General features: G+C 44.6%; 2 protein-coding genes across 3 annotated transcripts; both read left to right on the top strand.

The window, feature by feature from the left end:
- The first annotated feature begins 521 nt into the window (after positions 1 to 521).
- LOC130373539 (lanC-like protein 3) lies at positions 522 to 4373 on the top strand. The gene is made up of 5 exons (XM_056580119.1): positions 522 to 1057; positions 1159 to 1282; positions 2419 to 2616; positions 2955 to 3162; positions 3385 to 4373. Exons 1-5 carry the CDS (start codon positions 524 to 526, stop codon positions 3542 to 3544), a joined length of 1224 nt encoding a protein of 407 aa, XP_056436094.1. The 5' UTR covers positions 522 to 523; the 3' UTR covers positions 3545 to 4373.
- Positions 4374 to 4448: 75 nt separating this feature from the next.
- On the top strand, positions 4449 to 12404 carry xk (X-linked Kx blood group (McLeod syndrome)). Of its 2 annotated transcripts, none has more exons than XM_056580117.1 (3): positions 4449 to 4879; positions 7213 to 7475; positions 9060 to 12402. In XM_056580117.1, exons 1-3 carry the CDS (start codon positions 4635 to 4637, stop codon positions 9992 to 9994), a joined length of 1443 nt encoding a protein of 480 aa, XP_056436092.1. In that variant the 5' UTR covers positions 4449 to 4634; the 3' UTR covers positions 9995 to 12402. The 2 variants fall into 2 exon arrangements, with proteins under 2 accessions (XP_056436092.1, XP_056436093.1); XM_056580118.1 differs by having other exon boundaries at positions 4455 to 4624; positions 9060 to 12404.
- Positions 12405 to 13305: the final 901 nt, after the last annotated feature.

Below are 13305 nucleotides of genomic sequence, written 5' to 3'. Positions count from 1 at the left end.
AAGTGGTTGGTGCGTTTCGCTGCTCCGCCCCTGGATTCAGCACCAAGGAGAGCTACTGGAGACCGTCTGACACCATCTACTGGCTGGCGACACTGTTTCAATAAAATGTGTATTTGTACAGATGGTGGAACTAAAATAGATTTAGATTAATATAACAGTAAGTAATATAATATCATAATATAACTTTATGAGGTAGGCTTTTGCAGCAGGTAGCATAATAAGGGAATTGGGTTCATAGGCTATGACTCTACTCGACATATGGGCCAATATGCTTTTTATTCTGATTTATTCTTTAAATGTCAATGTTGAACTATTCAGCAACATCTATTACAATCATGGATTAATGGATCAAAGGCAATTCATGCGGAGGTAATGCAATTTATTTCTGGGGGCCCTTTAAGTGCCATCGAAACCCCCAATCAGGAGCGACGGGATTGGATAAGGAAGGAACCTAAGTTTATCTTTCCACTAGAGCGAATATTGCAACATTTGCGGGGGAGCCATCGTGGTGTGATCGACGGTGATGGAAAACAACCTATGTTTTCTCAACCCCTTCTCCGACTACAAAGGTGCGCTGCACTCAAGCCGAGGCACCGCGGCCATCGTGTCCACGGTCACTGCCACTGTGGATATCATCCTGAAACAGGTTCCTCTCGACCCTGGCGACTACGACGGCGGGCTGTACGACGGTCCTGCGGGTGTGGCGTACATGTTATTCCATGTCGCGGAATGCGCGTTGTTTTCCGAGCAGAGAGATGCGTATCTCGAGACAGCGAAGCGAATCATCGACGCCTCCGTCAGACACGTGGACGCCGACCGAGACGTAAACACGCGGGCCGCCTTTCTTCTCGGCGGGGCTGGGATTTACGCGGTGGCAGCGATGATCTATAAAGCCATGGGGCTGGCTGAGTTTGTTAAACCCCTGGCCAAATTTTGTAACCTGTGGGAGGTTTACGCGCCCATTAATTTCCTTGAGTGTGGCTCAGATGAACTGTTCGCAGGCCGGACGGGTTACCTGTGTGCTGCCCTCGTTCTCAAACAGAAGCTTGGCTTCGAGGTCAGCTCTCAAATCAACACATTTTCATTTTTTTTTGCTTTATTTTGAGTTTCCAAGGTCCATTGATGCTAATGATTTCTCTAAATTCTTCTCTTCTCCAGATTCTTAGAAAGGAACAAATTAAAGCTATATGCCACGCCATCATTGATTCTGGAAAACAATATGCAAAGAAAAAGAGAAAACCCTTTCCGCTAATGTACTCATATTATGGAACAGAATACCTAGGTAAGTCAGCTGCTTTTAAGATACATGCTGGCTTCAAATTATACCATTATTAGCTTAGTCTTTATAAGCATTTTATGAACTGTTTTCGTGTTTTTTTGTATAGGCCTTCTATCTGAATGAGAATTTGGCTACACATAAATTGACATACACATGACATTTTTAAGAGGAGATATGTGGCTATGGGAACGGTCCATTTTGTGGTTTGAATCTAACTTCAATTTTCCTTGATAGCATCAGGTGTGGACACAGTCATCAGAATTGGAGCTCTGTAACGATCGCACCAACATAAGGTCTATTGTAAGCATAGCACCAAATTCCCAAACTAACCTGTGCATGGATGCAGCAACAGTTTAAATGACAACATAGAGGAAGTGACAACAAATATACAATACTTAAAATGAATAGGCAGTGATGTTGATGTATATATGACTTTAATTACTAATATTTTTTATTACAAAATTCGATACCTGCCTGTAAAGAAAGAACAATGATTAGCAAAGGTTTCTTGCATGGAAATTTCAACACAATCATTTATTTTTACTCCTTACAGTACATTCTTCTGTTTGCAGTTTGTATGTCAGTTTTTAATCCCTTTCTTATCTTTCCTCTTCGAGTGGAGGTGGGTTATGTAGCTCTTTATTAACTCGACAGCAGGCTCAATTCATTTCTTTGGAGATTATGCCAAACAATGGTGTGAATAGATACAACCGAATACAGCAGGTATATAGCAAGCTAATGTTCCACAGAATAACCGGTTGAACGTTCATGGATTCCGTCTCTTGTCCTTCTGGCATCTTGTCCTTCTGGATGAATCGTAGCATCTTCCAGGTGGCAAGACATTTTACATTCTCTTACTCCCTATGAGCTGCGTACGCGCGTAAACAGTCCCTGGAGCAAGAGGAATCAGGACAGGGCAACAATAATAAATAAAAAAGACAAGGAGATTGAGTACTGATATTTGTAACAAAGATTCGGACGAAACAATATCTAAAGCATGTAACAGAGCTCTATCTCACTCATACTGCCCATTTGAAGCCCCCCAGTTAAGACCAGGGGGACCAGGTTCATGAGACGAGCACGTGTGGGAACGAGGAAACCTCAACTCCCAGCCCGCCCCGGGTGGTGTCTCCCAATAGGTGCAGCGCACGGCCTCTCCGCTGTGCTCCAGATGCTTCTGAGCCACCACGAGGTGCTCAGCCGGCCTGAGAGGGACCTGGTGTGGCAGAGCGTGGACTTCCTCATGACCCAGGAGCAGAACTGCAACTGGCCCGCCGAGCTGGGAGCCATCATCCAGAGGGAGAACCAACTGGTGCACTGGTGCCACGGCGCCCCGGGTAACACACACACACACACACACACACACACACACACACACACACACACACACACACACACACACACACACACACACACACACACACACACACACACACACACACACACACACACATGGCCTGCTAGTACACACGACATGCTACACACGGGTAGCACACATGTATGCCACGTGTGGGCATGCATTATTCATTGAGCTTTGTAAGGGAATTGAGATTATTCAAAGGCACTATAAATTATTATAATAAATTTTACATTGTGCAAAACACATAAAGCAATTTCCATAGTGTGTGTGTGTGTGTGTGGGGGGAAGTCCGTAACGGATGACCTCTCGGCCCAGGCGTGGCGTACCTGTTTGCTAAAGCCTATCTGGTCAACAACAAGCCCCAGTACCTGGACACGTGCATCCGCAGCGGGGAGCTGGTGTGGCAGAAGGGCCTGCTGAAGAAGGGACCAGGGATCTGTCACGGAGTGGCCGGCAGCGCCTACGTCTTCCTCATGCTCTACCGGCTCACTGGGAACTCCAAATACATCTACCGCGCTCAGAGGCAAGGCACACGGGATTCAGTGAAGTTGCACAATGCTCTCCACTGAAATCACATGTTTTCCACTGATTCTAAGATTTAAGAAAGTTCACTTACTTTTTTTTTTTATATATATTTCTAGAAAATTACACTCAAATGTTGATGTTAAAACTGAACTATACAGCACCTTTAACACTATATAGTTAATATCACATGTGTCTCTAAAACTGCGTTTTCTCCTTCAAGGTTTGCTGAATTCCTGTTCTCGAAGGAGTTTAAGGCAGGCTCGTGCTCGGTAACCCGTAGTTACAGCCTGTTTGAGGGGTTATCGGGTACCGTCTGTTTCCTGGTGGATCTCCTGCAGCCCGACCAATCAGAATTCCCGCTTTTCAGCATCTTTGTGTAAATGGCCCAAGTCATGTGACATTCAGTTAACAGACTCCACCCATTTGTGTTTTTACTTCTCGTAATAGAATGCATTAAATATTTAGGAACGTTATAAATACATAGTGTATATAGTTAAAAACATATAATTTCATACAAACACAATCATACCATAATCTATGAATTAAATAAATCCACAGAATAAGAATATAGTCCATAATTTCAGATGGCCTGTAATATAATACAGGTCATTATCATTATGAAGTATTATTATTACTAAGTATAATAATTAGTAACACAGAGTCAAGAGAAACATACTTACTCCAGGCGGAGTAAGTATGAACCCTATTATCTAGTTCCTCTTTGTTGTTAACCTTTTGCCTGGCATGAACCGGTCACGAGAAAGCAGTGACCCTTAGGTATATATCTGCTTGGAAAATATTTGTGTAAATATTTCCCACCTCTGATGTAAGGTCAAACTGCCTAACAGAGGGGGTGCAACTGTGCCCCCCTTTCCCTAGTAGCCCCCTGGGGAGGGTCTGAAACTGCTCAGGCCCTCTGCTACAGAAGAAAATTATGCATAACATATTTAATTTCTAGCCGGGATATGTTTTTCTTTTTTAGTTGGCGTTTGGAAAGTTATAATAGCGAATCTGCTTTAATAAACAGTTCCCCAATGCTATTCGGGCCTGCTGTGTGCATTGTCAGAAAGAGCATAGCCTATTTATATCCTAAACATGTGCTGTGTTGTTGTTTTTTTAGCTGCATCTTGCATAATTAAGATGAATAAATTCGATGTTGTGAATGTATTTGCTTCAATCAGTTGCATTTCATTATGAAATAAATAGTGTGCGTGCGCTCGGGTGTGTGTGCGTGGGTGTGTGTACACATACATTCACACGTGCGCAATGGGAGCATTGTTACCCCATAGGCGCACTGCGCCCCCCATAGGCCATCCGTGAAACGGCAGGGCTGAGAAAACATCCTGTTGTGTGCTGCGGCGTGAGGACAGCACAACACCATCGTATCTTCTGCCGAATGCTTGGTGTTATGGATCTCCTTGTGTCGAGAAAAGCAGCGCACTGATTTCCCCGATGGCGGAGTGAGTGAGAATGCGTTTCCCCAGTTCCATATTTGTCTCTGTGTCTCTCTTCACGGCCGAGACCACGGCAGCTCTCTACCTCAGCTCCACATATCGCTCAGCCGGTGATCAAATCTGGCAAGGACTCACTCTCCTGTTTACGCTTCTCGCGTCTGTGCTCGTACAACTGACCCTCACGTTCATCCATCGGGACCTTAACAGGGACCGACCACTTGTGCTGTTCCTACACCTTCTTCAGCTTGGACCCATCGTTAGGTTAGTAGGCTACTCTGTCATATATTCCACTCTTGTCCATATCGTCTTTGTGCACATAAATCATAAGTGCTGCAGTAGGCTACCACTGACTGTCTATGCCTAACTGTCTACGCCTTCGAGTAAATAGTCGATTTAATCGAAAACATGTTATCCAGAGACATTCCTTTGGTGTTTGCTTTTGTGAATGCATTGCGCAACCGTTGGTACCGTTTCACTGGGATATTGTTTAGCCGTGCCTTTCCTTTTAATAATACTATAATAGTCTTATCAATTTACTCTGCTCGTCGAAGTATGAATGGCAGTTCATAATTACAACCCAACCCGTCAGCCTCGCTCAACCACAACCCTTACAATTAGATTGCTAGGTCCAATTCATGAATACATTAAAACCTACTCTTAAAATAAACGCCACTTGTAAGTCGATCTCATTGATTCATTTTAGCCCCAGTATGTCGACAGACGGAGTTGCCTGCGGTGTTAATCACAACTCACAACTGATCTGAGCGCCTTCCTTGATTATCTCTTCATTTCTTCATCACTGCTCTATGGCTTACATACATGGTTCGCATGGTCCCAGCCATCAAGCCAAGTGTACGATAAAACGAACCAGTGGGTGTAAGCCGACGGCTAAACCTCGGACTATTTGTCGAGCTCAGGACAGTAAACCCATTCTATACTAGACCTGATCCTTCCCTAAATAAGCACAGAACTTGCTTGACCATATGCTCCATCGGAATCTGAGTCTAAGCGAACATAGAGAGGTTCTCACTGTCCGTGTACAGTAGGCCTTCATGTAATTTGTGTATACATATATTGTACATTAATGGACTGTACATATTTAATGTGGAAGTCATAGTGCCGAACTGTGAAACATGCTTTTCATAAGCATATTTATTCATGAGAATCAGCCTCGGAAGGTAAACATCTACCCAGCAACTGATAAAAAACAACAAGGCATCCAGCCATCAAAAGTACATGACTCAAGTGCATGCAGCTAATGATCGTATGACCATCACCACTTATATATTTTATTTATTCAAGTAAGATATTCTTTAGGGGTTCTTGTTGACATTGGCCCTCTCTGTGTTGTTATGGGGACCTGGCTGGGCCGACCCCATCTCCATCCCCTCATGCGTGCAATGTAACGATTAGTGTGGTGGATCGTCTCCCTGTTGGCTCCCCCCAATCTAAGAATAGCACATGTGTCGCTTGCAGTTCCTTATCTTTCAAAACACAACTGTGTAGGGGAACGTCCGTCTCTTGGCAAGTCAGGCTTCCTGTTTACAGAGTACACAAGTGATGGCCCTTTGAACTTCCCCACTGCGATGTCCACCCTTGGGCCTGGGCCATCAGTGTATTTCAAACATTTTGATGCTAATGTAAGGTGTCCTTAGTGGGTCACGCTCGGGACTACTCCAACATGGGTTCTGCTGTCTACACTGTATTCAAAGCCACTCGCACTCACTCACTCACTCACTCATACTCTTACTCACTCACTCACTCACTCACTCACTCACTCACTCACTCACTCACTCACTCACTCACTCACTCACTCACTCACTCACTCACTCACTCACTCACTCACTCACTCACTCACTCACTCACATATACATAGATGGAACTCGCCTTGGTTTGGAGGCTTTTTGGTTATTATAATAAACCAGCTGGTTGATCCTATCTTGACAAACAAGAGTAAGTGTTGCATCCGTGTTTGGAGATCTAATTTGCAGTCTCGCTCAGTAAAGCCAGAACTACTGTCACAATACTGCTCTATGTAGTTCACACTGCTAAACAGTCTGTCTCGCACCCTTTCCCTGTTTCTAAGATCCCTCCCTTGCTGTGTTTTATTGGGGCTATTGATCAGAACCTCCACCATCCCCTGACAACAATTCCTCAGATCTTGGCTTTCCGCCCGCATAAGTCACTTTAGTGCTTTCCATTCTGCGTTCGCGCACGGAAAACCTTTTAGCTATCGTTCTCCAGAGGTGAAAAGGAGCCTTTTAATAAAAAAGCTATTTGTAATTGTGTTAGATTCTGGTTCATCTATATAGCCTTTGGTAATGTATTTTTAAGTTATTGCTGCTAGTTTGGTTGGTTGCCATGACTTCTTAATCCATTGTGGCTTTCAGACATAGAATGCCCTGTTTAGACTATGAGCATTCGTTGGGGAAATATCTGTGTGTGTGTGTGTGTGTCTGTGTGCGTGTGTCTCTGAAAAGTCTCATTGTATGGTTCAGCAGCCTCATTGATTACCGCAACAAAAGGAGAAAAACAATGCTGCTCATTGTGTGCCCAGCTAAACTCCATCTCCCATGGTGCCTCTGTGCTCGCAGGTGTTTGGAGGCCTTCTGCATCTATGGCAGCGTGGGCGTCGTGGAGGAGCCCTACGTCAGCATCACCAAGAAGAAGCAGATCCCCCGTGGGGGGCCGGCGGAGGAGGTGGAGCGCCATGTTGGTCAGGCGGAGGGCAAACTCTTCACCCACAGGGCAGCCTTCGCCCGCACCTCCGTCATCCAGGCCTTCCTGGGCTCCGCCCCTCAGCTCACGTTGCAGCTCTACATCTGCGTCCTGCAGCGAGGAATGTCCGTGGGGAGAGGTGAGCCGGGCTCTCTGTGGATGTCTTAATGTTCGCCCTAATGTTTATTCCACCTTCCATTGTCTGCGCTTCCCGGTTCAACCTCGCTCTATCTACTTTCATCTCCTGCCTTTCTGCTTCCATTGTTATTTTGCCTTCTTCAGTTAAGTTGTTGACAATGATAGTCGTGTAATGAGACTGATCCCTCTATGTTTGGATGTTGCCTCTCTATTTGCCCACGTAATTATGTTTGAATAGGTTTTTGTGCGTGCGTTAATACAGTGATGCCTACAGGCAGTTCAGAACCTGAATCTGCAGTGACAAGACCTTAAAAGTATTAAACAGTGAAGCAGTTGTAGCCCTCCTCATGCTTTTCTTGAACTTCGGGGCCAGCTTGCATATTGTGAATCGTACACAATTAAAGCTCTCATCTGCAGTTCCACTCAAAGTGTGTGTGCAGGTACAGTTTAATGGATGCCTACAGGCTGCCAAGAAAGTATGTCTTCCACTGGCCTTCGCCCCACCACCACCTCGACCTCCAACAACCATTATCTTGCCCTGCCAATCGACACACTTAAGTTTGTAATCTATCTTTGGAGAAGCTGGAATTTCAAGTCTGTTGCAGCCTCGATGATAATGTGTTTCACACTTTGTGTGTTTGTGTCAGACAGAGACAGAGACAGCGTTGGAAATGGAGCGCGTGTGTATTATCGCAAAGTCTCAGTTATCGTCTTGTTTCCGTCCACAGGGATGGCAGCCATCACAGCTCTCTCACTCCCAGTCTGTCCCACAGAGGCGTGGGCGCATGAAGTGCAATATTGGGGAAAAAAAGCTGCTGGTGCTTTCATGAGTCTAAATACTATGATGTAACTGACGAATTAATGATCTGCCGGATTTCTTTTTGAATCTGGTCATTTTTCCTCAGCATGTTGTAGGCGGTTTGGGTATTTTAGCTATCCAGTTCTTATTTATCTGAGGGAGTCCAACTGGTTTTACGTAATGGAGAAAAATGTTTAGTATGATAACGAGTTGGAATGTTCGTTTGGGAGTGGGAATTTAGATTTCACCATGAGACATGCCCCTATCGTTCCAAGTATATAGCGTAGAATCGGCAAAAAAACTGCCAATTTAAGAATGCGTCTATCTGCACTTTTTTGCTCCCAAACGAACATTCCAACTCGTAATCATACCAAACATATCCCAGATCCATTTTACTCCTTTAAGGTCTAGACTGAGTCAAACTTGGACATCTGCTCTTATAATAGGGTGCGGGGGGGGGGGGTGAATAAAATAATGGAATATATGTATGTATGTATGTATGTATGTATGTATGTATGTATGTATGTATGTATGTATGTATGTATGTATGTATGTATGTATGTATGTATGTATGTATGTATGTATGTATGTATGTATATATGCATATGTATGTATATATATAAAATCTATTTTCAATGTTCACTCTGCTCTGTGGGACATTTTATTTCGCGCTTGTGTGTGCTTCCTAACTTTGATCGATTTAAGCCCCGGCTTCCAGACCTTGGTTGTCTGTGTCCTCGTATACATGTCACACATCGCTCCCACCCTTCTCTCTCTCCCTCTCAGGCACTCTGATGGTCATCTCCCTGCTGTCCATCGTCTACGGAGCCCTTCGCTGCAACATCCTGGCCATCAAAATCAAATACGAGGAGTACGAAGTGGACATCAGCCCCATGGCGTACTTCAGCGTCTTCATGTGGCGCGGCTTTGAGATCGCCACGCGCGTCGTGGTGCTGGTCCTCTTCAGCTCCGTGCTCAAGCTCTGGGTGCTGCCCGTGGTGTCCCTCAACTTCCTCGCCTTCTTCTTCTACCCCTGGGTCCTGTTCTGGCTGAGTCACTCGCCGTTCCCCGAGAACATCGAGAAGACCCTGAGCCGGCTGGGGACCACCGTCGTGCTCTGCCTGCTCACCTTCCTCTACGCGGGCATCAACATGTTCTGCTGGTCGGCGGTGCAGCTGAAGCTCAGCGACCCCGACCTCATCAACAAGTCGCACAACTGGTACCGCATGGCCGTGTTCTACACGCTGCGCTTCCTGGAGAACGCCTTGCTGCTGTCGCTCTGGTACCTGTACAAGACCGACTTCTACACCTACGTCTGCGCACCACTGCTGCTGCTGCAGCTGCTGGTCGCCTACGCCATCGGCATCTTCTTCATGCTGGTCTTCTATCGCTTCTGTCACCCCTGCCGGCGGTTGTTTTCCTCAAGCATGACCCAGGGTCTTTGGGACTGCTCCATGCTCCTCTGCCTGTCCTGCAAGGCTCGGTCGCCCGAGAACAGGCTGGTAGAAAGCCCTGAGAAGGGACTAAAAAGCCCTGACGCAAGCAGAGAGACGTCTGATCATTCTGGGTACGGGACACCCAACGACACGACTTTCGACCTGCTTGATGACTCCACGTATGACGTTCCTAATGAATTGGCTCCCGGTGTAGGAGCTGAGACATACGGTGCCATCGGCTACACCGTTGCCATTGCAACTCATCAAGGATCGCAGAAACCTTGAGGAGTTGACTTATGTGTTATGTGCCATTCAGAGGAATCCAATTGCACAGGGGAACCCATGGAAGTTTGGATTACTTTCTTAACCCTTGAAGTGCCATAGGGATCCTTCAGTCAGTCTTACACGTTTAGTTTACACTTCTTATTATGGCCATTATCCTTGTCGTCTTTGATGTGGGCCACACTTTAATGTGGCATTTTTCAACACTGCAGTTGATCAATCATTTGTCCTTAACGTAAAACCAGAAAGTGGCTGCAAACACAACCATGTTTCCTGGTAACTTCACATTTAAGGACGAACTACACTCCAATACATTATGGCTTTAACCATTCCACCCAGGCATTCACCTTGCTAGAGTTCTGTGCAGCTACGAACACACAAACACCATTTCCTCGTCCACTATTACAGCTCTCACTGGACTGACAACATGTTGAGCACACATGGCTGTATCTATATCTATATATGCTGCTATATCTCTATAGTAAGCTATATCTCTAATCACAAGGGGCCATAGTATTGGAATGATTGTATCTAGCAGACTTTAACATGTTGGCATTGGCCGTGCATGCAAAGAGCCTTAAAGACTCACCTTTCTACCGCTTAATCCTCCAGGAAACACTCTTTACATAGGTGCGTTTTTTTGTAAAATTTCATGGCTTTATGCAGGTTTTTTTTACTCCTTTGAGAAAAGCTTTATCAATGGCTGCTTTTGTGATGTTGTGTTGTGGCTAACGATGCTAACAATAAGCTGTCAGCTGTCAAGGGCTCAAGCCCTAATCGTACGTAGGTTTCCTGATCGAGTGCACACTGTAGCGGCGGCATGCACATCACCATGTGCAACCATGAGATGGCTTATTGAAAGGGTGATTTCGGTTTCCTTCGAAGAGCCTTATCAGCCAGCAACTGTCGATGTAAAATGTTTTGTTGTGTGTTTCTGGTGGTTTCTTCCGTGTTCTGTTAGTCTGCCTCTCTGTCTGCATGTCTGTGTGTCAAAGTGTCTGCATGTTTTTTCACAGAAATATTAATCAAATGCTAATTTTGTTTGGATAGGATATTAACACTGAATACACACAGAAGTGTGGTAATATTATAATTGGAGTTGTTAAGGCAAGTACATTTAATTCATTTTGATCATGCAATATGTGTGAATTACAATTTTTGCACCTTTCTCTCAATTGTACAGTACAGTGAATGCACCTTTTTGTTCAATGTGAGAAACATTGAAGTCAATCTAAATGTGAAAGAATAACTTGGTTATATGCACAATGTTCAAGAAATAGTACAAAAAATATTTTACGATGCAAATCAAGTAAATTTATATTCCTATGATGAAACAAATGTCAGTGGCCTTTATTGAAGCGTAGCAGCTTTTTATGACAGTTCTATGCTTCCCTCTAGTGGCGTTCTGGATTCCAATGGTAGGCTTCTACTAACTGGTTTGTGTAAAGCACGAAACAAGTTCGAGCTCTGTTTAAATAAGACCTACAAGGTTACATCAAACAAAACCAAATGTATACGAAATCCAGGGGTAGCTCTTCAACTACTCACTGGGCGAGTAATGTGGTGGTAAGTGCTACAGGTAGGCCTATAGTGTTTGTTTGGTATTTTGGTTACCTTGGGCAATTCAGCATATTGTGACAATCCAGCTGCTGCGACAACAGACAACTGGGAATTCGATCAGCTCTGTATGTCAGCTCTGCATTACAGTGGAGAGAAACATGATCACTGGAAATTATACTGAAGGAAGAATGCAAATGGAACAATAGATATTAAATGTAGATCACATTAAAAATTTCCATGATGTGCATTCCAATAACACGTGTTAAATAGAGCTGATTGAAAACGGATATTGTATTCATAATGTATAAAGGGTATAATTTAGGTTACTGTTCCTCTGTCTTCTGGATGGAGAAAGGGGAGATCAGGTCAGCGAGGTAGAGATGAGAGCTTGAAAATGTCGGGAAGCTTAATAATGTCCTGCGGATCACCAATCACTTTATTTGTCTTGAAAATAGTACATAGTCTGAGTTATGCAGTCCCCACATGGCTCATTAGCCGTGGAAGTTGGCCTATGCAAGTTGCAAAGACATAAAGAGAATGGGGATATCTACAAAAACCCTTGTGTTTTTACCATCATTTGATCCAGTTCAGGATCTGGCTTTCCCTTGGCCCACACATCACATCTGTCTGCGGTAATCAAGCGTTCAAGATGACAACAGCTAATAGCAAACCTGCTAAATTAGCCTATTACACCGACCTGTCTGGGTTTGCTGACGTTTCCATATTTCCCCTCTGTGTGGCATTACAACAACACATAGAAAAAGGGAAGAGCTCATCCACAGGTATGACAACATCCGCTGTCATGGCAACGGTAGCGACACTGCTTGTTGTGCTATTCGTCCCACCTGACCGGGCAGCTTCCTGGGACAGCAACAAACACAATGAAAAGGTAACTGAACATTTGTTAAACCACAGAACGTGAAAAGACAAGGAAACAAACGGGCACCAGCACTGTCTCATTGTGAATGCCCAGTCGCCAATCCAGCCGAAGATGTAACGGAAGTGAACAGAATGTGCTTGACCTATGGGGTAATGTTCTTCATGGGCAATGAAAGGTTTTTGGGTTCAAACCACAATGTCCAGTAGTCCACAACAGCCAAACGTGATGAGCAGGTATTTAGGGGACCTGCTCACGATCACGAATGACCTATAAACAAACAAGAATTGCGAGTCTCTTGGAAAAGTCAAAGTTAATAATAGAACAGCCTCCCCATCGATGTTCGTGGTGTGTGTGTGTGTGTGTGTGTGTGTGTGTGTGTGTGTGTGTGTGTGTGTGTGTGTGTGTGTGTGTGTGTGTGTGTGTGTGTGTGTGTGTGTGTGTGTGTGTGTGTGTGTGTGTGTGTCCCAGTATTAGACTAGGCAGCAAGGTTTAATGGAAGAAGATGTAAGTCGGAACCGCTATTCCATTCCCCTTTTACAAATAATGACACATTCAGGCCTCTCTTAGAAGATGAGATTATTGGCCTCCATGAGACAAACCTGTATAAGAAAGGTCACATAGCATATTTCAATGGCTTAAAGAACCCAACCGCTGGCTCATATCTCGGATAGCCTTGGCGGTTCGATCTGTGTAAGTTAGAGCCTTCGTTGTTTTTTGCTTTAATTTATTTTTTAAACTACATATGTGACACGTGATATATCCCATGGGACGAACGAACTGACCTACAGACAGACAGACAGACAGACAGACAGACAGACAGACAGACAGACAGACAGACAGACAGACAGACAGATAGATATACTTAGAGCGATAG

Source organism: Gadus chalcogrammus, chromosome 20 (genome assembly GCF_026213295.1).
Source record: "Gadus chalcogrammus isolate NIFS_2021 chromosome 20, NIFS_Gcha_1.0, whole genome shotgun sequence".
In the NCBI taxonomy this organism is placed as follows: Eukaryota; Metazoa; Chordata; class Actinopteri; order Gadiformes; family Gadidae; genus Gadus; species Gadus chalcogrammus.
The sequence above is the reverse complement of the archived record's forward strand: the minus strand, read 5'-3'. Positions and strand labels throughout refer to the sequence as shown.